The sequence below is a fragment of the Nelusetta ayraudi genome, unplaced genomic scaffold (genome assembly GCF_046127955.1).
Source record: "Nelusetta ayraudi isolate G7.1 ecotype Tasmania unplaced genomic scaffold, CSIRO-AGI_Nayr_v1 ptg000019l, whole genome shotgun sequence".
Classification (NCBI taxonomy): domain Eukaryota; kingdom Metazoa; phylum Chordata; class Actinopteri; order Tetraodontiformes; family Monacanthidae; genus Nelusetta; species Nelusetta ayraudi.
The window spans coordinates 2,854,276-2,881,349 of NW_027466069.1; the positions used below are offsets into that span (position 1 = coordinate 2,854,276).

The following is a 27,074-nucleotide window of genomic DNA, read 5'->3' on the forward strand; positions in this document are numbered from 1 at the left end:
CAACTGTGGCCGCTGTAACTTGGAACACTTTAGCTAGCTAGCTAGCTAGTACTTCATTTGGCTAGCAAGGCTTTTTACGTCACTTCCACTATGTCACCAACATCGCCTTCGTTAAGATAGATGTCAATTGTTCAAATGCTGCATTTTGAATGAATTCTGAACAATTGTGCACTCAACAACACATGAAGTAATTTGCTGCCTTTGATATATATATATATTTTTTATCATTATCCTTAATTCTTTCTCTCCTACACTGTAAATGCTGCTGTAATTGGGCTAATTTCAATTAAGTATTCTTACTCTTATTACAAATAGGTTATTTAACCCTAACCTTTGAAACCTAAAAAATGACACAGTACAGGTTTTTTTGTTTTGTTTTGTTTTTTGTTTTTTGTTTTTTACCTCCCTCCAGAGTGGTGGCGCCGTCCCTCTGGAGCGCCTCCCCGTCCCCAGCAGCGGTGCGCCCGCTCAGGTAGAAGCGGTAGTGGCTGTTGTGGTCCAGACGCACCAGCGTGTAGTGGGTGACGTCGGGCCCGTCGATTCTCTTCTTCTGCAAGGGGCTGTCTTCGTTCTCCACGACTGAGAGCCAGAGGAAACATTCCGTCATGACTCCATTGCCGTCACCTGCTCGCCGGCCACGCGTTGGGTGACTGATGACGATCATTGTTAGGCGGCGCTTTCGACATTCTTTCTCTGGTATTGATTTTACCCGAAATGTCAAAGAAGCTCGACCGGATGATTGTAGCGAGGCCCTGCGTGTTTTGTGTTTCAAACGGTTTCTTACTCTGTTGGTACTGCAGCAGGTAACCGAGGAGGATTCCGTTGGGCTGGTCGGGAGGAGTCCAGCGGAGGGTCATCTCAGACTCGGAGGGGCTCTCCAGGGTGAGGGACGCAGGAGGACCAGGAACTGGCGGCAACACAAACCCATCTGGTTAATGGCGCACACATGCTGGATACACACAAATAACTGGTCAAGTGTGTGGTGCCGTGGCTATTTTATTGGCCTCAATCGAGTCTGGACCTCAACGTCCTCTCAGGAAGGATTTCGCCAGACTTTCAGCTGTTCTCCTTTCTCCTCATTCCAGCGCTCATCTTAAAGGGCATCATCATGATTTGTCTCGACGTCATCTCTTTTCTACCATTTCCTCCAATTGCCTAATTGCCTCGCTGACTCGCTGCCCAGTCACTCTCGGGACATTGTCATCGTCTCCTCTGCCGTAACCTCGTCTCTGCTCGTTCCCGTTTCCCGTATCGCTCCGTCTGTCTCTCCTTCCTTCTTAATTAAATCTCCCCTTCACCTCCTCCCATTCTGGTCTTGGCACCCGTCCCTCGTCCCCTCCCCGCGAGCGTCTCGCTCTCTTACCGCCCTCCTCGGTCGTGAAGGACCGCGGCTCAGACAGCGGCCCCTCCCCCTTGCTGTTGAAGACGGTGACGGCCACCTCGTAGTGCGAGAAGGGCCTGAGGTCACTGATCAGCTTCTCCTCGCTGGTGCCGGCCTCGATCACCAGCGTGTTGCTTGGGTCCTTGGCCCTGCGGGAACGGTGATGTGCCCTGGACCTGATTCTGGTCAAGTAGATCTGCAACCAACCGAACCCCCCGCAACCACCAAAGAAACAAAGCGGTTAGCATTTCATGGGCATCTTGCTTCTTCTCAGTATAGCTATGGTGCAGCTCTCCTTATCCTCTAGACGGCTCATTTTATTGAGTAAACTCTTGGCAAGACGCCGGGTCCGGTTCCAGTGGATTCAGGAAAAAGCCTCCCGCTGTCACACAGTGGTACCGAGATACATTCAAGGTCTTTCCTATGGAACATCTAAGTGCCATTTTAAAAGGCAACATCAGTGCCTTCCATAACATGTGGCAGCCCTTGCTTGATTATCTACCCAGGGATTTGGTTCATTTACTGCAAATAATTACAAATAAGAAAAAAAGAGGAGATAAGTCAAATCTCATCCCTTGACATGACTCTGATGTAATCAATGTATATGATCCAGATTTGTCTTTATGTAACCCGGTACATTATTATTGCTGTTTACTGTAACTTTGTTAGAGCTGTACTGTGGGGTTCCTTGTTTGTATGTTTGTTAATGAAAAATCAATAAAATATAATAAAAAATAAAAAAAATCATGTCTTTGAGGGATGCGGAGTATGGGCGGGGTTATTAAAGGAAGAGGCCTTCAAAAAATGTGCAACATTTCAGAAGTAAAGTGAAAAAAAGGAAAAAAAAGAAAATGGCTTTGAATTCCGAGTAACCTTGAAACTACAGCAAAGCTGCCAGACTGAGCCGCGGCTTCACTCTTGTGTTGTGAGAGTGTTTTATTCATGAGGGCGAGGGCTGAGTGTGTCTGGCCGACGCCGGAGGAGATGCACCATCCGTACCCTGTAGCCCAGCAGGTGTCCTCGGACCGTCTCCTTCTTCACCGCTGCCCATGTGACTTTGATGGTGGTGCTGTTCATGAGTTCGATGCCCACGTTCATGGGAGACTCCAGAGGAGCTGAAACACACCGGACGGCCACCAAGTCGGGATATTAACCACACATACTGAGATCTATTTCCTTTATTTCTCATCCTGGGCTCCAATTATCCCTAACTGCGCTCAGGAAAAAACAAAGCAGCGCATTTAGCCCTCTGTTTACAGCCTCCAACGACATTTGTTGTTGCTGTTGTTGTTGAACCTTTCGCGTGTTTGAAACAAACAAGGGTGTCCCAGAGGGCGGAACTATGAAGAGGCCCGCTGTGTTTTACTGCTAACTTGGAGAAGATATCAACGCCCTTTGTGACATCACAATGGGTTGATTTGGAGAGCAGTCAGACTAAGTAGACTAAAAACGGGTGAGGGAATGACTTGTTTATAGATACCACTTTCTCTGTCAAAGAAAATGTAATACTTATTTTTTTAAATACTGTATATTAATTTCTTCATTCATCATTATTCATTTATTACCATCTTCCCCGGAGTAGCCGATGACAGGGTCGGGCTCGGGTCCGTCTCCTATCTCGTTGACGGCCTGAACTTTGATCTCAAAGGCAGAGAAGTTGTGTATGTCACTGACGAGGAAGGGCGGCTCTCTTGTGTGGTCCGTGTGCCAGTCGGGTCCGCTGCCCACGACCTTCCTCCACATCACCCGATATTTGAAGTCTGGACCGCCAAAGTCATGTTTGTCCATTTCCTGAGACCAAAAAAATTTATTTAAAAAACGCCCTAAATGAGCCATTCATTGTTTTGAATCATTGCTTTTTTCCCCTGTGTATAGATTTGGATAACATATGCGTACCTCCCAGGCAATGACCAGAGTGTCAGGGTCCGTGGACTCACTCCTGACGTCTTCGGGATTTCGGTCCGGTGCTGGAATTGCAAATAAGCTCAGCATAGTGTTTTTGACTTTTAAAATAAATAAATAAATAAACCTGTATACACAAAACACTGCCTCTGACCTTCCGCTGTTATGTTGTGGATGTCTGACGGTCTGCTTGGGTCGCTTTTACCCACGTCGTTGACAGCAGTGACCCGGAAGCGGTAAGACATGAACGGCCACAGTCGGAGGCTGGCGTGCTTCTTGTTTCCGCCGACCCTCTTCAGCTCCTCCCACCCATTCTCAGGCAAACCCAGGTCCTCGAATTCAATCACATACTCTGCAGAAACAGTCAGGGAAAGATAATATTAAAAAAACAAAACAGGAAATATAAATAAAGCTGTTTCTTTTTTTTTTTAAAGACATGAATGAATGCTTTGGCTTTTTGAGCTTTCCAACAATAAACAGGCCTGTCAGAGTAATGAAAAAAAAGGACAGACGTCTTGTTTTGCCCCGAGGGTGATGAAAGATATAGATCTGTTGCTCTGAGAGTAAGCGAGACAAAATGAAATGTTCTGTTTGCACTCTGATTGTGTGTGCGTGTGTGTGTGTGTGTGTTGCCCTGGGTGTCTGCTGCACATCCAGGAGTGGAGGCAGGGAGAAGGAAGACGCCCAGAGAAATCTCTTTTGCACACAAAATCGCATCACTCTTCATGAGAAAAAACAGCCCCTGCATCTGAAGTAGATAAACTGGGAAACGAGGGCAGGCGTTTCAGGTGTTTGCAGAGCTTCTCAGTCAAAGTCAGGGGGCGGCGTGCGCTTTACTCAACCCAGCACGGCGCTGTTGTGGTCGTCTCCTGGGGTCCAGTTCAGGTTGACGACGCGATGCTTCGCATCTCTTATCTGAAGAGAGACGGGAGGATCCGGACGATCTGAGCGGGAGAGGAATAAAATCTTAATAAGGTCGAAAACCCACGAGCACGATTGTCATTTTAGAATTCTATATATGATATAGAGCAAACTATTTTTTCCCCCTCCTGTATAAACCTCGTCTTATGAGCCACTTGCAGATAAACGCTGCGTCACGTTCAGCAGTCTTACCACACAGAGTGAGTCTTCCTCTGGCTTCAGCCATGTCCAGCTTGGTGATGATCTGGCAGGTGTACACACCCTCATCACCAGGCTCCACGTTGGCGATCATCAGGTCGGGTCCGTCAAATGTGTATCTGCAGAGCAGCAGTCAGTATGAGGTGATGCTTTTTACAGCCTCATGCGTCTCATCTTTGTTAGAACAGCAATGCAATGAGATCTTTAAGTCATGTCTAAAAATGACAGAGGGAAAAAAAGTTGTAAAGGCCCAGTATATAAAGAATTATATCATTTATCTGAAGATAAATGACTGCTGTGTTTTCATTTGCTGAAAATGTAAATCTATATTTATATAGACTCCACTTCTACTAGGGAGGTGGCAATATCTCCAGATGATTTCCCTGCGGGTGTACTTGGAAAAATGTTTGCAGGGGGAGGCTGAAGTTATACTGCTGAATGGGCAGATTACAAACTATCATCAACCATCAACCAAAGAATACATATTAGTTTCATTATTAGTCAGCACTGCAATTTCCTACCACCAGATGCTGCTAAATCGTACACACGGGGCCTTTAACCAAAAGCACCAATAAGAGTTTGAGGGCTTAATGATGAAGAAAGTAAAGGCCTCTCCCGTCGGTCAACTCTTACTTTTCATCACCGTACGACTCAAAGAGCTTCTGGTCATTCTTCCTCCACTGGATCAGGGGGGAGCCCAGCTTTGGGTCGACCTCGGAGAGACAGGTGAATATCGCCGTCCTCCCCACCTGCACCTTCAGATCCTGCGGCGGCGACACGATCACCGTCTTGTCTGATGGGAGAGAGACGGTGACAGAAAGACAGAGAGGGAGAGAGAGAGAGAGAGAGAGAGAGAGAGAGAGAGACCTTGTTGGGACGAGCTGCAGTGGGGTGCGCGTTACCACGATTGGCCGCTGAGGGTCACAAGCGCCGACTCACTGAGGACCTCCAGCACGGCGGTGGCTGACAGGTTGGTGTTGGGCACGGAGCAGGTGTAGACGCCGCTGTCGTCGTGCGTGACGTTGGAGATCTCCAGGGTCCCGTTGGTGAGCGGGTTCACCCTGGGATCCTCCAGGAGCGACAACATGCCGCTGCCCTCCCTGCAAACGAAAAAAAATGTAAATGGACCTTTATTTATAAAGCACTTTTCAGACAAAGAAAATGCAACGTAAAGTGCTGGACAAAAAAAAATAAAAACCTGAACAACAGAAATGCAACAGATTGTTATGGACAGAGATCCAGAATCTAGGTCACAGGTTTCCCCGCTCATCAGGAGCTGATGGCTGCACCTGTGACGTTCTCAGCTGACCGCAATCAGCCTGGCTGGGAGGCTATATTAGGAGGTTGGAGTGTCTCCAGAGAGTCAACACCGTCAGTTGGCTTTCTGTGTATTCTGGTTTAATTGAAAATCTGAGTCGAATGTGTGTTGAAAGAGATAGATATTTTTTTTCTACTTCACTTTTGCTTCAGGTCTGTTTTTTTTTGTTTTTCTTTGTTTGTCTATCATTTTGACAGAATCAGTGGGTGGCTGTGGGGAGTTTTGTTCCCACCGCCACCTTTGAGAAAACGAGGGTCCCTTTGCTTGCTTTGGCTTTTGTTTGTGCTGTGCAGCGTTTCATCATCCAGGTTTAGTTTTCGGGGAAACGCAACAAGATGATGATGAAAACCCACCCACTCCTCCCAAACACACAAACCCACACCCCTCCCCACCCACCCATCCGTCCACCCGCCCGCCCGCCCACACCGCAGAAGCAGTTTGCACAACAACTGTTCCTGCAGAAATAAACCCTTTATTTGAAGTTGAGCTGAATTCACGTGCCACCTGCAACGAGGGCTGCTGGCGGCGACGCTGACTACATTCACAATCACAGCCCAGATGTAGAAACATTTGGCTGCTAATTTATGCTTGCAAAGAGCCGCCCCCACACAGACGTGTGAGGCGTCGCTGGCGCGATCGCTCGCACTGCACGGACGCCACGCTGGAACGCACAACGCGACGAAAAAAAACGCGACGCTGGTCCAAACGCTTGGAGGCGGGTGACGGGGGAGGGGAGAAGCGGTGTCGGCGCCTCACCACATGACTTTGGGCTTGGGAGAGCCGAAGGTCTCGCACTCCAGCGAGGCCTTCTGGCCTTCCACGAAAGTGTACACGCTGCCGTCCTCGCTGAGGATCTGGGCGGGCAGCTCTGAAAACAAAAACACGCAAAGAGAAGTCAGTCAGCCACACAGAAATAGACGCTACCAAAGAGCAGCCCCAGGAGAACAGAAAACAACACGCACCAATGACATAGACGTTGGTGTTGGTGAGGATGGTGCCATGAGTGTTGGAGGCCTTGCACTGGTAGATGGCCGTGTCGCCGAAGTTGACGTCCTTTAGGATCAGGGAGCCGCTGGCTGTCAGAGTCCGCCTGGAGTCCTTGTCCAGCTCTGTCGAAAGAGAAGGCAAAGCGCTTCAACACGGACACAGTGGTAGTAACCACTGAGGGGGGGAGTGATCCTGGCTGCCGCGCCTGTGCACCCACCGGAGAGGGGGATCCCGTTTTTGGACCAGCTGACTGCGGGGGAGGGCGTGCCATCCGCCTGGCAGTCGAGTTTGACCGTCTCTCCCGGGGCGTACAGCTGGCTGACCGGGGACGCGGTCCAGTAGGGCGCCGCTGCAAGGCAGGAAGAACGCACGGCGTCACGGCAAATAATAGTTGTCATTCTTTGTCTGTGTTGGATCATTGTCGTCATGCCATGCCGTTCTTGTTCTTGCCAAAGTGTTTTGTCATTTTCAGGTCTGTTGTTCCATGTGATCTTAGTTCCTTGTATCGACTTTCTTTCGTACCCGCTTTGTCTTTGTCTTCTGTTTAAGTCTCCTGATTTGGTTTTGTTATTTTTTTTTGACCGTATTGGACACCCTTAGTTGGTTATTGTTTTTAGTTTAAATAAAACCCTTTTTTCTGCCACCCAAAAGCTGACAATTTAACCTTCTGTTAAAAACCAAAGGCAGCGTTTTAGCTTCCTGTTGTAACTGAAGCCTGGCTGGACATTTGACATTTTCAGACGGCAAAACAAAGACAGGTCAGGTTCTTATTATCCCTAATCTGGGAACGGGATGAGTGCACTTTGTGACATCACAAAGGGTTGATTTGCAGGAGCGGATGTTTTATCGCACACTTTGTGAAAGGGGAGCGAGGAAAGGGATGAGGGGCTGACGTTGACATTTAATGGGGAAAGAGTGCGATAAGGTGAATTCTGTGTGTGTGTGTGTGTGTGTGTGTGTGTGTGTGTGTGTGTGTGTGTGTGTGTGTGTGTGTGTGTGTGCGTGTGTGTGTGTGGCCTACCTTCTACAGTCAGCATGTAGGTGTGCGAGGCCTTCCCCTGGGGGTTCTTGGCTATACACTGGTACTCGCCTCCGTCGTTCTCGGAGACGTTGGAGAAGCGCAGGAGGCGGCCGAACAATTCCTTGGTGGTGCGAGACTCGGACATCTCGCCGTCCTTCCGCAGCCACGACACCTCAGGGGTCGGACTGCAGAGAGGTGGGCCGAGCACGTCAGGTGGTAGAGTAGAAAAAAAAAGCAGGAAACCAAGGTGGCAACGACGCGGGAGCAATTGAAAGGGAAACGCGGGCGGGGACAGAGAAGATGTGCGTATGTGTAGAGGGGGGGGGAAAAATGCATAAATATGAGAAGGCAGTGAGCAACAGAGATGTCAGGGGACATCAGGAGGCAGCCGGAGATGGATAATGGAGTGAAGGAGAGTGAGAGGAGGCGGGGGGGGGGGGGGATGGGAGGGGGGGATGGGGGAGCGAGATGGATGAGAGGAAGGCCGGATTGATTTAAGGACGTCGTTCCGGTTTTTCTGATTGATTGGTGGGAGGGGGGAGGGGTGGAGGAAGACAGTGGCGCACACGGACACTCACAGGCCTTGGACGATGCACTCCAGCTCGATGGTCTGGCCCCGGAGGGCGTGGTAAATGCTGTGGCTCCCGGCCGGCCTCATCATCTGGGGCCTCTTGTTCCGCACGACCGAGTTGGCTGGGAAAAAGAAAAAGGAAAAAAATGATAAACAAGGAGGAGTTGCAGAGAAAGATTCCCACATATGCAAAGAAAGCTTTTCTGCTGACACGGCGGTGGAAGTTCTGACACCTGCACGAGGTCAGGTGACTTTCCCCCACCTTACCTCCCAACCTGTTTTTTTTTTTTTTTTGCATTTCCCAAACGGCGCACAGAGAGGTCTCATGTTAACATGCGCTTCACTTTCTGACCTCTAGTTGGGGCCACAGATGCCGGCAGCCACATCTCAGCAGGGGCCTCATCTCATTACCGCCGCACTGAGGAGGTGAGGAGCCGCCCTGCTGCCTCCGGCCGCGGAACGCCTCAGTCAGCACAACGGCCTTGATGGGGATGACTTTGGTTTTGACTACAGACTTTAGCGGTTCTCTGCAAACACTGCTGACGGGCCGGCCTGGCTATGATTAATGGAGTATTTATTTCTAATGAATAATTACTACAATAACATAAAAAGGACCTGCACCTGAAAATGAAGTCCAGCCAAAGCCAGGTTAGCAAGACGGATGAAAGTTGACCGGCGACTGTGCTGTGAGTATGATCAACTCAGCTTCACAGCGAGTGGCGTTATAATTTGATACTTACATTTGATTTGGATTCTCAATTATGATCCAATGACTCGTTTTTTTTAAGTTATTGTATTAACCTCTGACGTACTGGGTGCTGCATTATCGTCTCAGTTAGCTTTCTGTAATTGCCGCTGTGCCGAGGCGCTTCCTTCAATCTGTCGTCATAATTTATTTACACTGTTTTCAGCAGGAAAGCAGCTTTTGGCAGCTGTTTTCTCAAGTGTCTCTAAAAAGAAGACAGTCATTTTGTAAAAATTGAATTTGCCACCAGGGTTGCAGTTGCTCCATTCATCATACTGGCCTAAAAGTCGATCACTCACAGCTTAAAAAAAAAGAAAAAAAGAAAAGAAACCTCAGCCAAGGAAAACTCACAGGGGTTGACAGTGAGAGTGATGGGCTCCTTTGCAAGAATGGTTCGCGTTGCCAGGTACTGGACGTTACATGTGTAGTCTTTCCTGCTGTCCTGACGTGTCAAATGGGCAAAGTACAGGTTGCCATCCTTGCCCACGACCACCCGCTCGCTGAGCTCAATGTGGCGTAGCCCTGCAGGGAGGAGGAGGTGGAGGAGGAGGAGGAGGAGGAGGAGGAGGAAGGGGAGGAGAAAGTGTCGAGGCAAATTGAAAGACAAAGAGGAAATTGAGAAAGAGGAGCTTAACCAAAGTGAGAACGAGATGATAATCAGACAAAGTCAGAGAGAAACAACAGGATGAGAGGCATCGGCGGCGGCGGCGGTGGGGAGGTGGCGGGGGGTGATAAAATCAGTTGTGAGGAAATTGACTGCAAAGAATCGGACCACGAACAGAGCCGGGGAGGCTGAGAAGAGAAACAATGTAGAGGTGGGTTGTAATCTCACAGGAGTGCACAAGCACAGCAGATGGATCCTTCTAAAGGAATCAACTTCCTCCCTGCGATGCAGTAGACGTGTATAATGAGCAGTGATGGGCAAGCTACTTGGAAAATGTAGTAAGTTACTCTCGATTAAATATAGCTTAGTTACAGCAGAAGCTATCCCCAGAGAAATGTAGCAAGCTACACCACAAGCTACATAGCAAAAGTAGCTAGCTACATCGATACTACTTTTTTTGTACCAACTTCATGATCAAGAACGACTTTCCACCAAACAAATAGGCAGGCAAAAATACTTTGTTTGATCATTTGTTATAAAACAAACAGGAGCAATTCAAACAAGCTCTGTCTGGGTCTTTGCGTCTTCCTTTTTTTTTTAACATTTACTTGCCGTACCATGTACTAATTATCATTACTCGTGCCGTCACTGTTAGCGACATCGAGCTGCGGCCCCTCCGGCAGTTGCGGCACTAGTGGCACCCAGCTGCGGCATCTGGGAGTGCCACCCGGATACCGCAGCTCGGTGCCACTGCCACAAATTGAACTTGCCGTCTCTCTTTCTCATGGACATTAACGTGTAGCGTTTGAACGTCACTAATGGACTCTAAGAATAGCTACACTACAGGAAAAAAAAACTATTTGGTTCAAAGGGAGCGGCGCTACCGTGACGCCACTGAAAAGTGTAGTTTACGCTAGTGGCGTCGCTACTTGTGGCGCCCATCACTGATAATGAGGCAGACATTGTGAGGTGGGGCGGCAGGAAGTGTGTAATGGAGGCAGAGATGGAGGGTTGATGCACTCACCCGAGTCCATCCAGTGGATGATGGGCTGCATGAAGCTCTGCGGGGGGTTGCAGTTCAGGATCATGCTGTGTCCCTCCTCCGCCTTCAAGTTGACCTTTTTCTCTTTTTGCTGCGTGGGGAGAGCTGGAGGAAGGGAAACAAGGGAGAGAGGGGGGAGGGGAGGGCACACACCTGTAAGTGCACGCACGCTGAAAAATGTCACCGGTCCAGCGACTTCACTTACTGCACCGCAGAGATTTCCAGAGGCTGTCCGCCTCACCGGCCGTTTCTATACTACGGCCGAAAAAGCCCTAAATGTCACCGTTTGACGGCTGGTGGCATTTTCTAATCCAGAAAACCATCCTGGAGTTAAACGGAGGTAGAGAATTCCACCTCGTGGGAGCCGGTGCCAGCCGTGGGCTTCAATTTCAAAAGACAGACAAGCAAGAAAGAAAAACCAGCTTGCATCCAAGTGACTCTGTAGTCCAATTTGACTAAATACGCTCCTGGCCAGAAGGCTGTAATGGATGATTTGGCAACAAAAAAAAAAAAAAACCCTGAGCGTTAACATCACCGTTGCAGAACAAACAGAAGTGCAGATCCTTCTGGAGTTTTGTTTGGAGGAACGTTGTGTTTATCGACCGCTGTGCTTGGTCGCAACCCATCGAGCGAATTCTCCCCGTTCAAATGAAACTCCAGAAGGGTGGTGGTGGTGGTGGCGGTGGTGGCGGCGGCGCTGGCGGAATACGGAATGTCAGCGGTGCATTTCGTCAACGTGGCAAGTCAGTGCTCAACGGGGCGGAATTTCAATTTTGAATGAACTGTCCCTTTAAACACGGCGCGGCGACGTATTATTTATAAACCCCCCCCCCCATGTGACGAGCGTGTCCAGAAAAGGCGCCAGGTTGTCTTTTGTCTCGTACCTCTGGCCACATTACACTTTCTGACACACACACACACACACACACACACACACACACACACACACACACACACACACGCACGCAGTGTGTGAGAGCAGTGAGTGCTTCACATGACATCGACTCAAGAGCGTTTCTGGGGAAACGGTTGTCAGGGAAACTGAAGGAAGGAGGTCGTCCAGGAGAACGCCAGTCACACAGGTGGAGGGATTCGCAGAGCCGAGGTGCTCTTTTTGCTTATCGGCCAGGGGGCCTGTGCGTGCGTGTGTGTGCAAGTGTGTGTTATTGCGTGTAATTATGTCCTAGGTGGCGTGGCCGGGAGCGCTGGTGGCAGGCGTGCGAACAAATGAGCCGTCTGCGGAGCGGGAACGGGCTCGCGGCTTTGCACGGCACTCTGTCAGCGCACGATAAAAAGCCGCGACAACGCAGCTCTCCCTCTAATCTGGACCTGGGAGGCATTTCACAGGAGCGCGAATGCAAATATCTGCAAAAGAGACGTCGCTCCTGTGATCTTGCGCAGCAAAAAAAAAAAACGACAACAAAAAAAAAACGACATCAGAGGATGTTTGCCTCGCCGCCGCTTTAAACGCCGGAATCCGATTGATTACAAGTCAAAAACAATCGCACGCCGGCCGAGCGTGACGGAATTTTTCTTTCCAAGTTTGACCTTTAAAATTGAAGGAGCCAGTTCTCGGGAAGCGTAGTACGCACCATCGATCTTGAGCTTGGCCTCGTTAGAGACGGCCGTCCCCAGCTCGTTGGAGGCCATGCAGATGTAGGTGCCCTGGTACTGCTTCAGGCTGTCCACGGAGTTACTGAGCGTGTAGAATGCAGATGAGCCGGGCCGTTCAGACATCTTCAGCTCGGGGTCGCTGCTCGGGTCAAAGACCTCTCCGTCCTTTGTCCATCGGAAACTGGAGGGGGGAAATATATTTATATATGTACATATATAATATATATATACATATAATGTGACAGTGAGAAAAGATTTTGATAACCCTTGTCCTCGGTACTGAAATTGCAAATGAATGACTCGGAGGTCTTGTAGCTGCTTCTAGTGAGTGTCTGTCATCTGTCCCATGAAACAAAGTCCATCCATCCTTTGCTTGTGTGTGATAAAACAGACATTTTGGGGGAAACTGACCCTTTGTGATGTCATAAAGGGCACTAAGATCTCCACCAAAACTGCAACGAGCAACACTTCCAACAAGGTGTTGGCTCCGCCTTGTTTGTGTCCCCTTCCAAACACATGGAAGATTAATTTATGCATGAGTTTTCAACTGTTTATTTATTTATTTATTTTTACTGGAGGCAGTAAACAGAGGGCTAAACAGGAGGTCCTGGAGGTCTGCAGAGCACCACGTTGTAAAGGCTCTCCAGTGGAGTCCGGGGATGAGAAAGAAATAATGATGTGGAAAAAAAAGCTGCAACAGCATGGGACCTTCAAGACGGGGAAGCCAGATGCTGCGCCGAATCTCATTTGGCAGCGCTGCGTAATTGCAATATTCGTCTTATCCATGGGAATTTGAGTATTCTTAGACGGCGGAGCAGCTGAGACGCCATGAAAAGATTGCTCGAGGGTGTGATGACATTAATCCCTCGGCTGAGACGAGAACTCTGACTGAGAGAAGCTGTGTTTTCTTGTAGGGCTAATATGTAGATGTCGGCTGAACAAGGAGAGGGAAGGTCACGGTGGCTGTATTGCTCTCTCTCTCTCTCTCTCTCTCTCTCTCTCTCTCTCTCTCTCTCTCTCTCTCTCTCTCTCTCTCTGTGTGTGTGTGTGTGTGTGTGTGTGCGTGCGTGCGTGCGTGGTGACTCACATGGGAGAGGGATTGCCAGAGGCTTCGCAGCTCATGACGAGGTCTTCAACACTGAAGATGGTGACAGACTCCGGCTGCGTGGTGATGACCGGAGGCCTCTTGACTGCGCGGGGCAGAAAACAAAATGAAGTCATGTCATTAGGAAGAAAAAAAAAAACAGCAGGAGGGTCACGTGCACGAACACACGCACGCCCACGCAAGAAAAGGCGGCCGTCTTTTGCCTGACCTGGTTTCCTTCCGGGTGCAGGTGCGCTAATCAATCACAATGTACACACAATACACAGTACGTGACTCTTCCAAACACATACATTTTTTCCTCTTTTGGCTAAGCTGAGTGCACCAGGGAAAAGCCGCCGGTGCCTTTCATTTTATTTGCAGTTGAACAGCATCCACTGAGTATATTCAGTCGATATCTCTTAAAAAAAAAAGGCTCCCAGGAGAAGGAAAAAGAGATGAAATGAGTGCCGAGGTAAATGGCAAGAGTGATGCGGCGGGCGGGGAAAATGGGCCGAGATTGGAGGAGATTGATACGGTGCAATTTAAAAGGGAAGGTTTGCGTCCAGGAGAGACGTGCGGCCGCGGCGTTTCCCGGTGAGGCGGGCGCGGCACGAGGGAAGGAGTCGGGAGAGGTTTCGCCTCCTCCTCAGCCGCTGCCGCCGCCTGTAAACGCCATAAAGCAAAGCCTCATAAAAAGCCACAGGCTGGGACTGGGGTGTGACTGGTATTGAACCGCTGTTTTTGATTTACTCTTGTTCATTTACAGCCCCAAGCTGTGTTCTTTTACGGTCTGCTTTTTTTTTTTTTTTGTAATATGATGCGGCCACACGAATTTGGATTCGCCCCTCCCGCCCCGCAGAGGAGCTAAAAGCTCCAGCAGGACGAAGGTCAAAGCTTGAGTCTCTGCTGGGAGGAATCCTTGATTTGACGAAGCTCCGGTGCCGGGGATTGAACCACCGCCAGGTTGGGGGGGGGGGATAGGTGAAGGGAGGACGCTGGCTGGACTGCGGTAGATTAAAAGAAGGCAATGAGGAGGACGGGGAGGGAGGGGTGTGATGAAGGCTCGAAACACGGGAGGAGGAAAAAAACTGCAGCGGGAGGCAGAAAGAGAGCAGTAAAACAAACAAAGGGGGGTTGAAGTCACAGATGCAGAAAGAGGGAGACAGACAGACAGACAGAGAGAGAGAGAGAGAGAGAAGAGGAGTGAGGGAATTTGATGAAAGTATTCCCACCGGTGGAAGAGATAAGCCCATTTCCTCAGCTGATCAAATTGAAGCCGCTGTGGGCGCTGCTCCATTATTGGCAGAAGGGGGGAGGAAGGAGGAAGAGGAGGAGGAGGAGGAGGAGGAGGGCTGGCTTTTAGCGCTTTAACTCATCTTTATTTCACATGTTCTTTGAACTGACAGGCCTGACAGACAGCAGCTCCTCGTTCCTCATCCTCCCTTCCCTCCACCTGCCAGGGCCCCTCCTGTCAGGGGCCAGTGAGGCTAAATACACACGGAAGAAGAAGAAGAAGAAGAAGAAGAAGAAGGAGACCAAGAAGAGGAAGGAGAAGACGAAGGAGAAGGAGACGGGGGGCCCACGAAAACAGGCCAAGTTCACAAGACAACAAACAGAAAGATGTTACTGCATAAACACGGGCACAACACAAACGTGCACAGTGGGACTTGGATTCATTAAAGTGCAGCTCAGCGCGGCGCAGCAGGGCTTTCAGCGCCCGCCGCTGTCAACCCTCGGTGGAAAATAACTTCTTTGGCACAGAGACAGAGAGAGATGGAGTGTTTACAATACGCTTTTTTTTTCCTTTTCTTTTTTTTTTGCCAGCGCCTGCATTAAGAAGGACAGACACGGAGAAAGTCAAAAGCACTTACGATCACTTATGTGGTCTGCCGAGTCCGCAGAGGAGGCACGGGGAGCAGCAGGAAAAACGACAAACGTGTGAGTAAACAGGAGAGGGCAAAATCCCAGAGAGGAATTCATTTGGTGGTGAGGAGAGGAAGGAAGGAAGGAAGGAAGGGAGGGAGGGAGGGATGGAGGTGGAGAGAAAGTAGGTAATTAGGAATGTAGGTCGTCGGGAGGTAGAAAAGACCGGACGGACAGACAGACAGACAGATAGACAGACAGACAGACAGATAGATATATAGACAGACAGATAGATTGACAGACAGATAGACAGACAGACAGACAGACAGACAGACAGACAGATAGACAGACAGAATGATAGATAGATAGACAGATAGACAGATAGACAGATAGATAGATAGATAGACAGATAGACAGATAGACAGACAGACAGATAGATAGACAGATAGATAGATAGATAGACAGACAGACAGATAGATAGATAGACAGATAGATAGATAGATAGATAGACAGATATATAGATAAATAGACAGACTGTAGCAGAAATGAGATGCAGCCTTTAACCCCGGGTTCCCCTGACATGCGTCCTAACTCGCCTCCTCTATTGATCCCCATAAGTGCTCGATGACTCTCATCGATGTGGCCACGGCCACCTGATTGAAAGGCAGGCGACACCTTGACCTTTTCCCCTTTCTGACCCGCCCCGCCTTCCTCCTCATCATCAGCTTTTCCTCCTCTCCGCTCCTCCCCCCGGCCTCCTCTCGCCCCCACGTCACCTCCGCCCTCGGGGGAGTTTGACTGGCTGATTTACTGCCTCTCATCGACGACTCGCCAGTGGCGTGCGTGCGTGCGTGCGTGCGTGCGTGCGAGGTGAGCGTGCGTGTGCGCGTGCGCCGCATTGTTTGTACACACGCACCGCTGCGAGGCGCGGGGGCGGTGAAGGAGGACTGTGATTCACGCTGAGGAGTCTTGGACAAAAGGAGGCCGCCGTGAAAACAATATTTTCGCTCTCTCCTCCTCCTCCTCCTCCTCCTCCGGTGGGCACGAAGAGATGAAGATCAATTTCCCTGCAGAGACCAGCCGTGTTTCTAATTCACACATATCGTGTCGAGGTGGATGAGGTGGAGGAGGAGGAGGAGGAGGAGGAGGAGAGGAAAAGAAACAAACACGCTAGATTTTTGTTGTATGACTCAGCTGTTGATTTAATTACTTCGGCCAATCAGAGCGAGATTTGCGCCGAGGAAGAACGATCAATAGCGGGTCTAATCGCTGCTGTATGAGAGGATCAGTTACAAAGTAATTATACACACCACGGGCACAGATGAGACCCGACCAGGGAAACCTCAGACTGCGTCCTATTTTAGGCGAGCGGCCCTGAATACGGCGGCTGTTGGGCAAACAAACGTCCTGTTTGCACTAATTAACGGCTATGAAAGACGTTTAACAGCAGCCTTTGATAATCTCCGCCGCCATTAGCACAACAAACACGTCTTTGAACCCCCCTGGCGCTAGCGCTCCGCCACCGGCCGTCCCTACCAGGCACGGCGTTAGTGTGTGTGTGTGTGTGTGTGTACTCACAGTTGGAGGGGATGTGTATGGCTGCATGGCTGGGCCGGCTGGAGAGGGCGCCGACGAGTAGGAGGAGGGGTAGAAGGCACGAGGACCGCCGCCCCCTGCTGCCGGCCTGCTGTTGCTGCGTGTGAGGCATTGCTCAGCGTCCCATCAAAGTCCCACCTGCTCACGCACACATGCACGGGCGCACACGCTTGCAAGGGCGACCTCACGCACGCGCGCACACACACGGAGTTGCAGAGTCTTTGGCCCCCTTTCTTGGCGTCCCCCTATTTTCTTCTCCTCTCCTTTTTTTTTCTTTTTTTTTAAATTTTCCTGCTCCCGCCTCGAGGTCAGGTCCACGCCCTCCCGCTGGTCTCCACTCTGGAAGATAAAAGAGGGAGAGGGTAGGGGAAGGAGGTTAAAGAGGGAGGGGCAGAGGAGAGGGGCCATGTGTCAGAACGGGGGAGGACGGAGCCGGAGCCATGTGGTCGGACCTGCGACCCGCAGCCTCGAACCTGCGCGTTAAAATGCCAATCACGTTTCAGAAAAACCCTCCTATTAAAAAGAAAAAAAAACAACCCAGCAGCAGCAGCGAGGACGGCAGTCGCTGCATCGCTGCAATGAAAGAATCTCCATTTGGTTGACTGCACCAGCACTGGCCCATATGGACGGGCCAGTCAGCAGGACAGATGGACAGAATACCAGGACTAGGAGCTGCAGCCTCCCTCCCGGCTGCCCAGATGGACCGCAGGCAAGGAGACGCACAGCACACACGCACGCGCCCGCGCCGAGAACGTGCGCACGAGCAAGCTAGTCAGTAATTAGCTTAACCGTTAGAGGGGCCCGGGCTCGGGTTCGAATAGCACATCCTGCAGCACAATTTTTTTTCTGCTTTTTTTTTTTTTGGATAGACGTCGCGGCGATAAGCACGCGATAAAGACGCTATCGCTCCTGGCGAGCCGGGCGAAGGTCCCCTGCTAGGAGTCTTTCCGTTCTCCATCTGCACACTTGGAGCCGTTTCTGCCTTTTTCCTGGCCGTGACGTGCAGGCTGTCACCCCCCCCCCCCCCCCCCCGACACACACACACACACCACCCCCGACTGCTTACACCGCTCTGTGTCGCATACAAAGGAGTGTTGCTGCACGGCCCCATTAAGACGCACGGTGTGCGTGAGACGAAGAAGCGGATGGTGACGCCGATGAGGAGAAGGTTGCGTTTTTTGGCAGCGCTAACAACAGAGAATCTTTTTTTTTTTTTGGCAAGCGGGGCGGTACTGTTGGCAAGGCAACACCAGAGTGATGGGTGACCTTGGGGAGGAGAGGGGAAGGTCCGAGGGGAGAGGATGAGGCTGATGATGGAGAAGAGTCGGAGGGTGTGAAGTGGATTGATCATCAGTCAATGTGCAGCGGCCAGTCGGTTAATTATCGGCAGGATATTTTGTTCACTCCTCGTTCCAGGAGGGACGACTTGAACGACGTCTCAGTCACAGAAATGAGTACGTTGGGATTTGTCTGCGTCAATGGGGCCAAATTAGATTACATTAGAGATCAAACAGAAGCTAAACCGCCTAATTAAGCAGTTTGAACTAACAGCATTAGGATTAAATGAGCCGTTGCACAAACTTGCACGCCTTGTTTGGAGAATGGCGGCGGTGGCGGCGGCGCCAGCAAGCGGGAGACGGAGAAGAGCTGGATTAGTTTCAGGCTTTAGGAGGCAGAATTAAGGAGGAGAGATGAGGCCGAGAGAGGAGTGGGAAAAGGGGCGGAGCCTGGCTCAACAGCTGGATGGCTCACATTGCGACTTGACAATCTTGCTGTACTTACTCGTCAAATCTCAGAGGGTTTTTTTTTCCATAACCTGCTAAGCTTCCTGCCAAAGATGGAGGTTAAAACATAATTTAAACAATTGCTGCTGATAAAATATATATGTACATATATATTTTATATGTACATATATATTTTATATTAGCATGGAACATGGAGTTTAGTTAAGTAAAAAAAAAAAAAAATGCAGTCCAAAACAGCAAGTCAAATTGCAGTGGTGTGCAATTAATATTGCCCCTCCCACAAGAGAATTCACTAATGGCTGATCAGCAAATCTGATTGGTCAGCTCGACTGTGATGGACGACATACCCAAATAATCAAATAAAAAATTCCGTATACTTTTTGACAACATTACCGCAGCGACCTTGACAAGCTCCGGCAGAAAACGCTTTCAGTCTATCTTAGGCTCCCACGACCAATCACCTTCCTTCTAATTGTGGTAAAAGCAAGCAGGCAACCACAGCTCTCAGTCCTTAAAAGCCTCCAGAAGAAGATGAAGGAGGAGACACAGGAAGTAGCCGTTAGCCTAGTTGCTGCTAAAGACGCTTAGACGTTGGAGCGGCGGCAGTTTGGTCAACACTTTGTGGCGTTTCAGTGGTTAAAGAAGAAAAAGACAGAGCAGCATTGAGCGGAAGCCTCAAACTGGGGCTACCAGGCTAAACTAGCAGGCGGAAATCTGACGTGATGGATGGAGGGGTCATGCAACTTTTGCGTCCTCTTTCCAAATGATTTTCTTTTCCCCAAGTGAGGGTCGCATGAGACAAATTCAAAAGGGAACACAGATACTGGCCATGCCAACCAAAATATGAAGAGATGTCGAAGAAGAAGAGAGGCAAAGAGAGGAGAGAAAAACTGGAGCTGGTGGCAGAAGTGGAGTGATTCAAAGGAAATGGAAGAGGACAGATGACAAAGGCTGACAGCTGAGACGCTAATCCCGCCCCTCCCCTGGCAAAGCGACCTCATGTGCAAGCATTTCCAATCAGCGAGCATAATTCGCCTGCTTGTTCCTATATTTCCTGCAGCTTTCATCCCCCCCCCATGTTCCCCTTAGCGCTCCGTCCTCCGTTCATTACGGGTGGTTGTTGTTCTCTGGAGACAGGAGGCCAATTACAGGGATTGGGCCTCTCCAAAACGCCATTTGAGGTGGATGGATGAAGTGTGTGGAGGGTTGGGGGGGCGGGGCTTGGTTGTGAGGGTATTAGCGCTGATGTTAACACGATCTAAGGTGTGCGTGTGCCTATCAGTGGGGTCTGCAAAGGTACCAGGTGAGCGGTGGAAACCAAAGGGAGCAAAGCTGGACGCCGATTAGCCGCGTGGCGCCTTGTCACTCTGCCAATCGCAGTCCAACAAGGGAGCTGGCACGCACTCAAACACAATCCAGCCTGAAGCTGCACACACATAGACGGACATTTAAGGCGCACACAAAAAAAATAAAATATAAATCAGACCAATATTTAAAAAAAACAAAACAGGCACGGTTCAGCAGGTTCCAGTCAGAATAAAATTCCAGTCATGCTGAGCAGGAGCAGTTAAGTAGAACACCATAATGGGTTGGGAGGCGTGTATGAATTAGGTAGTGTAGGGGGAAAGGGCAGACAGACAGACAGACACACACACACACATGCAGGGAGAGAGAGAGAGGTGGTGGCATGGAAGAATGCCATTTAATGAGGCAAACCCAGCCACAACACACGGGCTGGTAGGGCTGTGGCAGACATGAGGCTTGACAGACTAAGACACACACACACACACACACACACACACACACACACACACACACACACACACACACACACACACACACACACACTCACACACACACAAGCTTCTTCCAAGAGTCTTGTGGTGCATTATCATTGCAAGGGCGAAAGACCCTGTGGGTGTGTTTCCATTAGGTCGAATGCAAAATTAAAATGAACGGCGGACGAATACGAAGCAGCTGGAGCGGTTGCAACGTTCACACGCTAGCAGCTAGCAACACGCTAACACCACAAAGCAGTCAAAGGAGCTACTCAGATTAGAACGAGGACGGTTTTGAAATCACGCAGAGACAATTAGGAGTCCCCGCCCGTTACCCCAAGAAGGACTCAGACCACCACACACGCACGGGCGAGTGGAGGAGACGTTTATTGGATCAAAAAGCGCCTCATGTCAGATGCCAATGTGGAGAAATGTTTTAAAATGACTGCCGTCTCTATAAAACAAAGCCCAAATCCAAAAACACTCAAAGAAACCCACAAGAGAGGAGACGCCCGACTTCATCACCCTGCCGCCGTGCAGCTGTCAGAGACCCAATCCCCGTCCTGTTACCTGCCTAAATGGACGGGGTCAGAGGTCGCTCCGGGAGAGGCTATTCGCAGCCGGGCAGAAAATGCCCCATCACCATCTTTCTGAGTGCTTTTAAAAACTATTATCAGTGCCGGGGTGTCAACCGATGCCATTAGAAGCCAATCAGCCGGATGGAGATTGCAGGGTGTTGAAAATCTGGGGAGGAGCCGTTTCTTTTCCATTTGGAAAAAAAGAAAAGAGAGAAAAAAAATGGCTAAAGGAAATTAGCTGCCAGCGGGCCGCGTATCAAACACGCCGAATCGGCCAAGTCAATTTTGTAACAACTTCAATTATTAATGTATTCTGGCTTTGAGGCGCTGCGCTTGCAGGAAAAAAAAAAAAAAAAACTGAAAAAAACACAAATAGGCCAAACATTTTGTATTATGCGGCTGCTGTTACAATCGTTAGGAGGATCTAATTGCTACAAGCCATTGTGCAGCGCGACGAGTCCCGCCCCTCGTCACCCATTAGGGGGAAAATTTGCAACCCTTTCCTGCTTTTGCGGGATGCGTTCATTAGCGACACGTTGAGCGTTGCCAAAGACATTTTGCAGCGATAAATAGGCTGCAGTATCTGTGGAGGATGATGGGTGGGGGAGTGGGGGTGCAGGGTGTGTTAACGCACACGACACACACACGCACGCACAACACATGAAACCTCCAGAGTGAAATCATGTCGTGAGCTTCACGCACCTTCACACCCCCCCTCCAGTCGCGCCAACCCCCCACAGGCACACTGGGGACTTTCATTGGTTTCGCTTTGTGCCCTCACACACACTCATGCACAGTGTTGTTGGGATTACTCCATAAAAGTAGTCCAACTACTGATTACTCCTTTAAAAAAGTAATCTAATTACTTCTTTAACTACTTTGTTTCATAAGTAATTAATTACAAATTACGTTAGTTAAAAAAATATATAAAGTAACAGTTGAGAGCCTCTTGTTTCCTGCACATAACGTACAACGAACCACAATGTTGTTCGATTTAGACGAGATGAACTCAAAATAATGTTTGTATTTCCAGCTACAAACGCCATCGCTGTTTTTTCTTGCCATTGGTGCGTCGTCGCACATCAAGATATTTTTTCCTAGCGAAATATTTCAGAAAAGTGACTGAACCATTACTTTTTTTACATTGATAAACTAATTATGATGTAATTACCAGTTTTGCCACAGTAATCCCGTTGCATTACTCCATTACTAAAAAAACTGTTTAATTTCAGAAGTGGATTACTTAGTAATAGATATTCGCCAACGCTGCTCGTGCCAGAGCTATAGCTAGCTAGCCGCGGCGCCAGTCTCGCTGCTGATGTCAGTGTCAATGGAGAGACCTCCTCCTGTCTGTCTCTCCCTCACACACAGGCCGCTCACGGGCCGCGAGTGCAGGTCCCGCGTCCTGTCACGGCTCGACTTTTAAATATTAACCACCTCCAGCTGTGAAGATGTGTAGGGAGAGGAGGGGGAGACTGTGGGGCGGGGGGTGGGAGGACGACGAGGAGGACGAGGAGGACGAGGGGGGAGGAAGGGGGAGCAAAATAAATGAATACGCACCCCCCGCCACGCTTTTACCCCCTTTACTCTACGCCTCAGGGGTTGAAGGGAGGGGAGATGGGGCAGGGTGTGTGTGTGTGTGTGTGTGTGTGTGTGTGTGGGAGGGAGGGCGGGAGGGTTTGGGGGGGTGTCTGTCTGTTGCAACGACAGGACCGAGACGACGAGATGGAAAAAGGCGGCAAAAGAGAGAGAACAGAGAGGGAAAGAGAGAGAGAGAGAGAGAGGGAGGGAGAGAGAGAGCGGGAGGGAGAGAGGGAGAGAGAGGGAAAGAGAGGGAGGGAGAGAGAGAGAGAGAGAGAGAGAGAGAAAATGGGATTTGTCAGACGTAAACAGAAGGAGAGTGCTCGTCCAGACGAGCGCACGGCTCGGCGTTACTCTTACAAGCTCTCCGCAGCTTGTAAGAGATTATAAGGGTCAGTGGCTTAGGGACCGGCAGGGGGGCAAGAGGGGGGAGGGGGCGGGGTGTGTGTGTGTAAGAAACAAGGTGATGCTGCTGCTGCTGCTGCTGGTGCTGGTGGTGGGGGGTCCCCACCCCCCACCACAGTGAATTATTCATAGAAATCCCCTTCCCGTCGGTTTGCCCCAAATTCGCCCAAATTCATAATTCATTCACGGCCCCTCAGCCGCTCACCCGCCCACTCCGGCCCCAGACTGTCCGTCCCGCTACCTGTCTGACGACCCCAAAGCCCCCCCTCCACAATGCACCCCCGTCCCTCCTTCCCTCCCTCCCTCCCTCCCTCCGCTCTTCACTCTTCCTCTCTCTGGCAGGGTCATACTTAATGCATGAGCCTGTTGCAGTGAGACAAGTCTCGGGGCCACTTTTGTCGCCGCAGAGGAAAAATGCCCACAAATCACGTGAAATAACAGAGACCCAGGCGTCGCCTTTCGTCGCTGTGAAATTACAAACTCTCAGTAGCTGCATTTCCATTACCCCTAGGATTGCGCGAAACCTAAATATCGCAATAAAAAGCTGTCAATGGAAACGCCTAATCCTCGGAAAAACCTCTCAAATATGGTTAAAGGGTTTTTCGGCTCTCACCGGGTTACCGGACGTGACGCACGGGGGTCACGTGACCAGTTCCCTTCAAGTAAAAATAGCGCGTTATGTTTGGACGGAGGTGGATATTGTTTTTCACAAGTAACCAAAGAGAAAAATAGAAACAACCATTCTTGACAGCAAACAAACGTAAACAAACGATCGCAAACGAAATTCTCCTCGTCTCGAATTACGTCCCGCGAGACGAGATTTTACGAGATTTTACTCACACACCATTCAATGGAAACGGCTGCAAGTCGCAGTTGTAGTTTGTCGAAATTTTATTTTGCAAAAAAACTGTCATGGAAACGCAGCTTTCTCTCCGACTGGTTCCTCACCGTAGGGGGCGGAGCCTGACAGCGGCGGCTGTCTGAGAGCCACCCGCCCCAATTTCCCCGTCACTGTTTTGTTTTTTTAAACGCCCACCACCCCCCACCTCCCACCCCACCCTCCACTGCTAAAAGCTTTACTTCAATTACGTTCCGATCACTTTTCACGGAACATTTCCTGGCCCCGCCTCCTCCCCGACAAGCCTCTTCTTTCCGCACCCAGCGCCGTCTCCCTCCATCGGTTCAATAAACTGCCTGAGGTTGCACTTCAGCTCCTACATGCTGGGCTCTGAGGAGCGTTAATTCAATATATTTGGCGACTTCGGTAAAGCGCGGTGGGAGTTTCCATCGTCCGCCGTCCGAGGAGCTGCACCCCCCCCCCCCCCACCCCCACCCAAGACTGACGGTTAAAAAACGAAGGAAATTCACCGGCGGAGGAGAAAGGAAAGAAGGGGGGGGGGAAAGCAGCAGAGCTGTAGCTTATCTGGAATCGGCGCACATTGACAGCCCATTTATCAATAAACTATTAGCATAAGCTCCGCCATTACCTACTCACACGGTTGGCGGTGCAGCGACGTGAAGCAGCGACACGCTTTTTCCCTCAAACATCTGATTTCACGCAGCCCAGTCCCACCCCCCCGACGCCTGCCGTACGTTCGGTCAAAGGTCAAGGGTCACCATTGTAGTGGCACAAAGCCAAGGGAAGAAAAGGAAAAAAAAAGAACAGAAAAAATACATAAAGGTTGTCAAGGGAGCCACAAGGGCAAAACGCCCACCAGCTCTCGCTGCAGGTTGCCACGGCAACGTGATCTCCACATCACATCGCATCAGGCCCGGCCCTCCGCGTTCATACAAATTCAGTTATGCGCACGCACGGACGCTAACTGGTTTGCGGTATCACTTACGTGCGCACACGCACGAGCGCCATCTCTCCATCGCTCTGTCTCTCTCTCTCCCTCTGTCTCTCTCCCTCTGTCTCTCTCCCTCTGTCTCTCTCTCTCTCTCTCTCTCACTGCGTGCGTGTGCGCACTTGGCAATGGGCGTTCGAGGAGTCAATGAAAGATTCAGAGCCGAGCATCGATACTCGTCCGGTTTGGAGAGAAAGAACAAAAAAGAAAAGAGCAACATTTCTCAAAGTCACCCACAAATCTCCTCCGTTGCGCTTTCCAGTAAACACACAGATCTTCCCCTCTGACAGCCGAGGGAGAGAAAGAGAGAGACAGAGAAGAAAAGAAAGAAAAAAAGCAGGTACCCTTGGCGTGATTTATTTATTGATGTTTTTTTTTCACCCCCTAAAGACACAATGGGAACGGTGGAATAAAAGAAGCGGTGAATAATTCAAAGGGGAAGGGAGTGGACTCATTAAGACATCCGTGCGGGCAGGAGGAGGAGGAGGAGGAGAGGTGAGCGGATGGACGGACAGCGGAGGAGAAAACTGAGGGCCGAGAGGCGGGAGATCAAAGAAATAAAATAAATATATTGATTGGAACAGGAAGAGAAGAAAGGAAGGGAATAAATGCACTACTACAAAAGGAGAGGGGAGAGTTTGTTTGGCGGCTCTCTGACCGGCGAAAGCTCTGCAGCGATCATCAAGAGAGGTGGGCGTTCCCCGCAAGATTCCCCCGCGCATGTGTGTGTGCGTGCGCGCGCGCCTTCTTGCGCCGTGCGTATCAGTAAAGATCGGCCGCGTGTCAGCAGGTCAGCTAATCTCTCTTGTCGGCTAATGGAAGCCGGACCTGCAGATTGAGAGCTGCAGCCGGCTTCCTCCCGTCTTCCTCCCTCAGTGCTGCCAGCCGCTGTTTGGCCGCTGCTCTCTCAAAGCCTCCGAGCTGATAAGGTAATTTGCTTATGGCTCTCCTGTCAGGAGGCGTCGCAATAAACACAACAAACAACAAACAAAAAGAAAGCAAAAGCTAAAGAGAATGAAAATGTATATATGTATGTATGTATGAATGAATGAGGGTGTGTATATATATATATACATACATATGTATATGTATATATATATATATATATATATATATATATATATATATATATATATATATATATATATATATATATACATATATATATATATATATATATATACATATATATATATATACATATATACATATGTATGTATATATGTATAGATATCCTATCTATATTTGGAGAAACAGGTGAGAGCTAACAAATTAGCAAGCTTCTTCTTACTCCGTTTTGAATAAGTCACTTGTTTCCTTTTTTGTTTTAATAATTTTGCCTTCTTAAATTTTATTTCGATATTATTTTATGTTAAGGAATTGCTTCATAGCACTTAGTAAGCCTTGTCAAATTTACATATTCGAGAAAAAAACATTCCAAGAAACAAATATATTCAGGAGGTAAGCACACACTCACACACACACACACACACACCCGTTGCATGCACACGCCCTCCCCTGCACTGCTGGTGGGCGTCGCTCGCTTCATTAGCGGCAGCATCAGTCAGATCGCTGCGCCTGCAGCTCCAGGCGCATGTGATTAACGGACACGCCCCGACGTGTCGCGCACAAGACATAGGATGTGATTCCTGCAAAAGCCCCCCTCCCCCCTTCCCCCTCCAACCCCCTCCACCTCCGCCACCACCAATCGTGCCCAACCCACACCTTCTCTGCCGCATTGTTATGCACCTAGTGTTCGCCGCAGCAACGAGCGCTGGCGGCTAATCACGAGCCTCCGCTTTGGTGTTAGTGGCCGCTAATGGCGTCAGCTGGAGCGAATGGGGGGGCCAATCATGACATTATGAAATTAGGCAGAGGAGCTATTAGGGGAGATCCTTCCTTCCTCTTCTTTCTCCCTCTCCTTCTTGCGTCCCCTCTGTTTTTTTTCTTTCTTTACCAACCTACTTTCTGTCTGCCGTCTCCTCTTTATCTCCGGCTGTCAGCCGCTCCCCTCTCCCGCTCCTCCTCCGGAGCCAAACAGCCCCGGCTCCTGTTTGTTTCTTATTCTGGTTCTCGACCTTGGCTGCCACTTTCTTTCCCCTTCCCTTCGTCTCTGCTCGGCTCTTTGCGAGAGGGGTTTGCTTATTGCAGGCGGAGCTCGGCGGCGGAGAGATTATTTACTTAAGAGACGTTTGCGTGCGGCCGCTCATCCATTAAAGAAAAGGCAAATTAGAAGCAGATAAGATGCGCGAGGCAATGATTTAATGTGAGCGCAGGGAAGCGGGGAGATGCG

The 27,074-nt window shown here is 49.8% G+C and overlaps 1 protein-coding gene across 4 annotated transcripts in view; it reads right to left on the reverse strand.

Moving 5' to 3' along the window:
• The window catches only part of l1cama (L1 cell adhesion molecule, paralog a), a 50,716-nt gene that overhangs the window by 6,463 nt on the left and 17,179 nt on the right, over positions 1-27,074 (reverse strand). For 2 of the 4 annotated variants that reach the window (XM_076026325.1, XM_076026326.1), the window contains exons 2-23: positions 16,830-17,186; positions 15,260-15,274; positions 13,392-13,494; positions 12,283-12,485; positions 10,673-10,795; positions 9,396-9,566; positions 8,307-8,421; positions 7,729-7,913; positions 6,925-7,056; positions 6,683-6,829; positions 6,477-6,588; positions 5,342-5,502; positions 5,036-5,195; positions 4,397-4,521; positions 4,126-4,227; positions 3,438-3,635; positions 3,278-3,348; positions 2,947-3,172; positions 2,381-2,496; positions 1,364-1,577; positions 785-907; positions 403-579 (exon numbers count right to left, since the gene is read on the reverse strand). In XM_076026325.1, coding sequence (XP_075882440.1) covers positions 403-579; positions 785-907; positions 1,364-1,577; positions 2,381-2,496; positions 2,947-3,172; positions 3,278-3,348; positions 3,438-3,635; positions 4,126-4,227; positions 4,397-4,521; positions 5,036-5,195; positions 5,342-5,502; positions 6,477-6,588; positions 6,683-6,829; positions 6,925-7,056; positions 7,729-7,913; positions 8,307-8,421; positions 9,396-9,566; positions 10,673-10,795; positions 12,283-12,485; positions 13,392-13,494; positions 15,260-15,274; positions 16,830-16,959 — 3,109 coding nt within the window. In that variant the 5' untranslated portion in view covers positions 16,960-17,186. The remainder of the gene's footprint in view (positions 1-402; positions 580-784; positions 908-1,363; positions 1,578-2,380; positions 2,497-2,946; positions 3,173-3,277; positions 3,349-3,437; positions 3,636-4,125; positions 4,228-4,396; positions 4,522-5,035; positions 5,196-5,341; positions 5,503-6,476; positions 6,589-6,682; positions 6,830-6,924; positions 7,057-7,728; positions 7,914-8,306; positions 8,422-9,395; positions 9,567-10,672; positions 10,796-12,282; positions 12,486-13,391; positions 13,495-15,259; positions 15,275-16,829; positions 17,187-27,074) is intronic. The other 2 variants (XM_076026327.1, XM_076026328.1) reach the window with 1 other exon arrangement.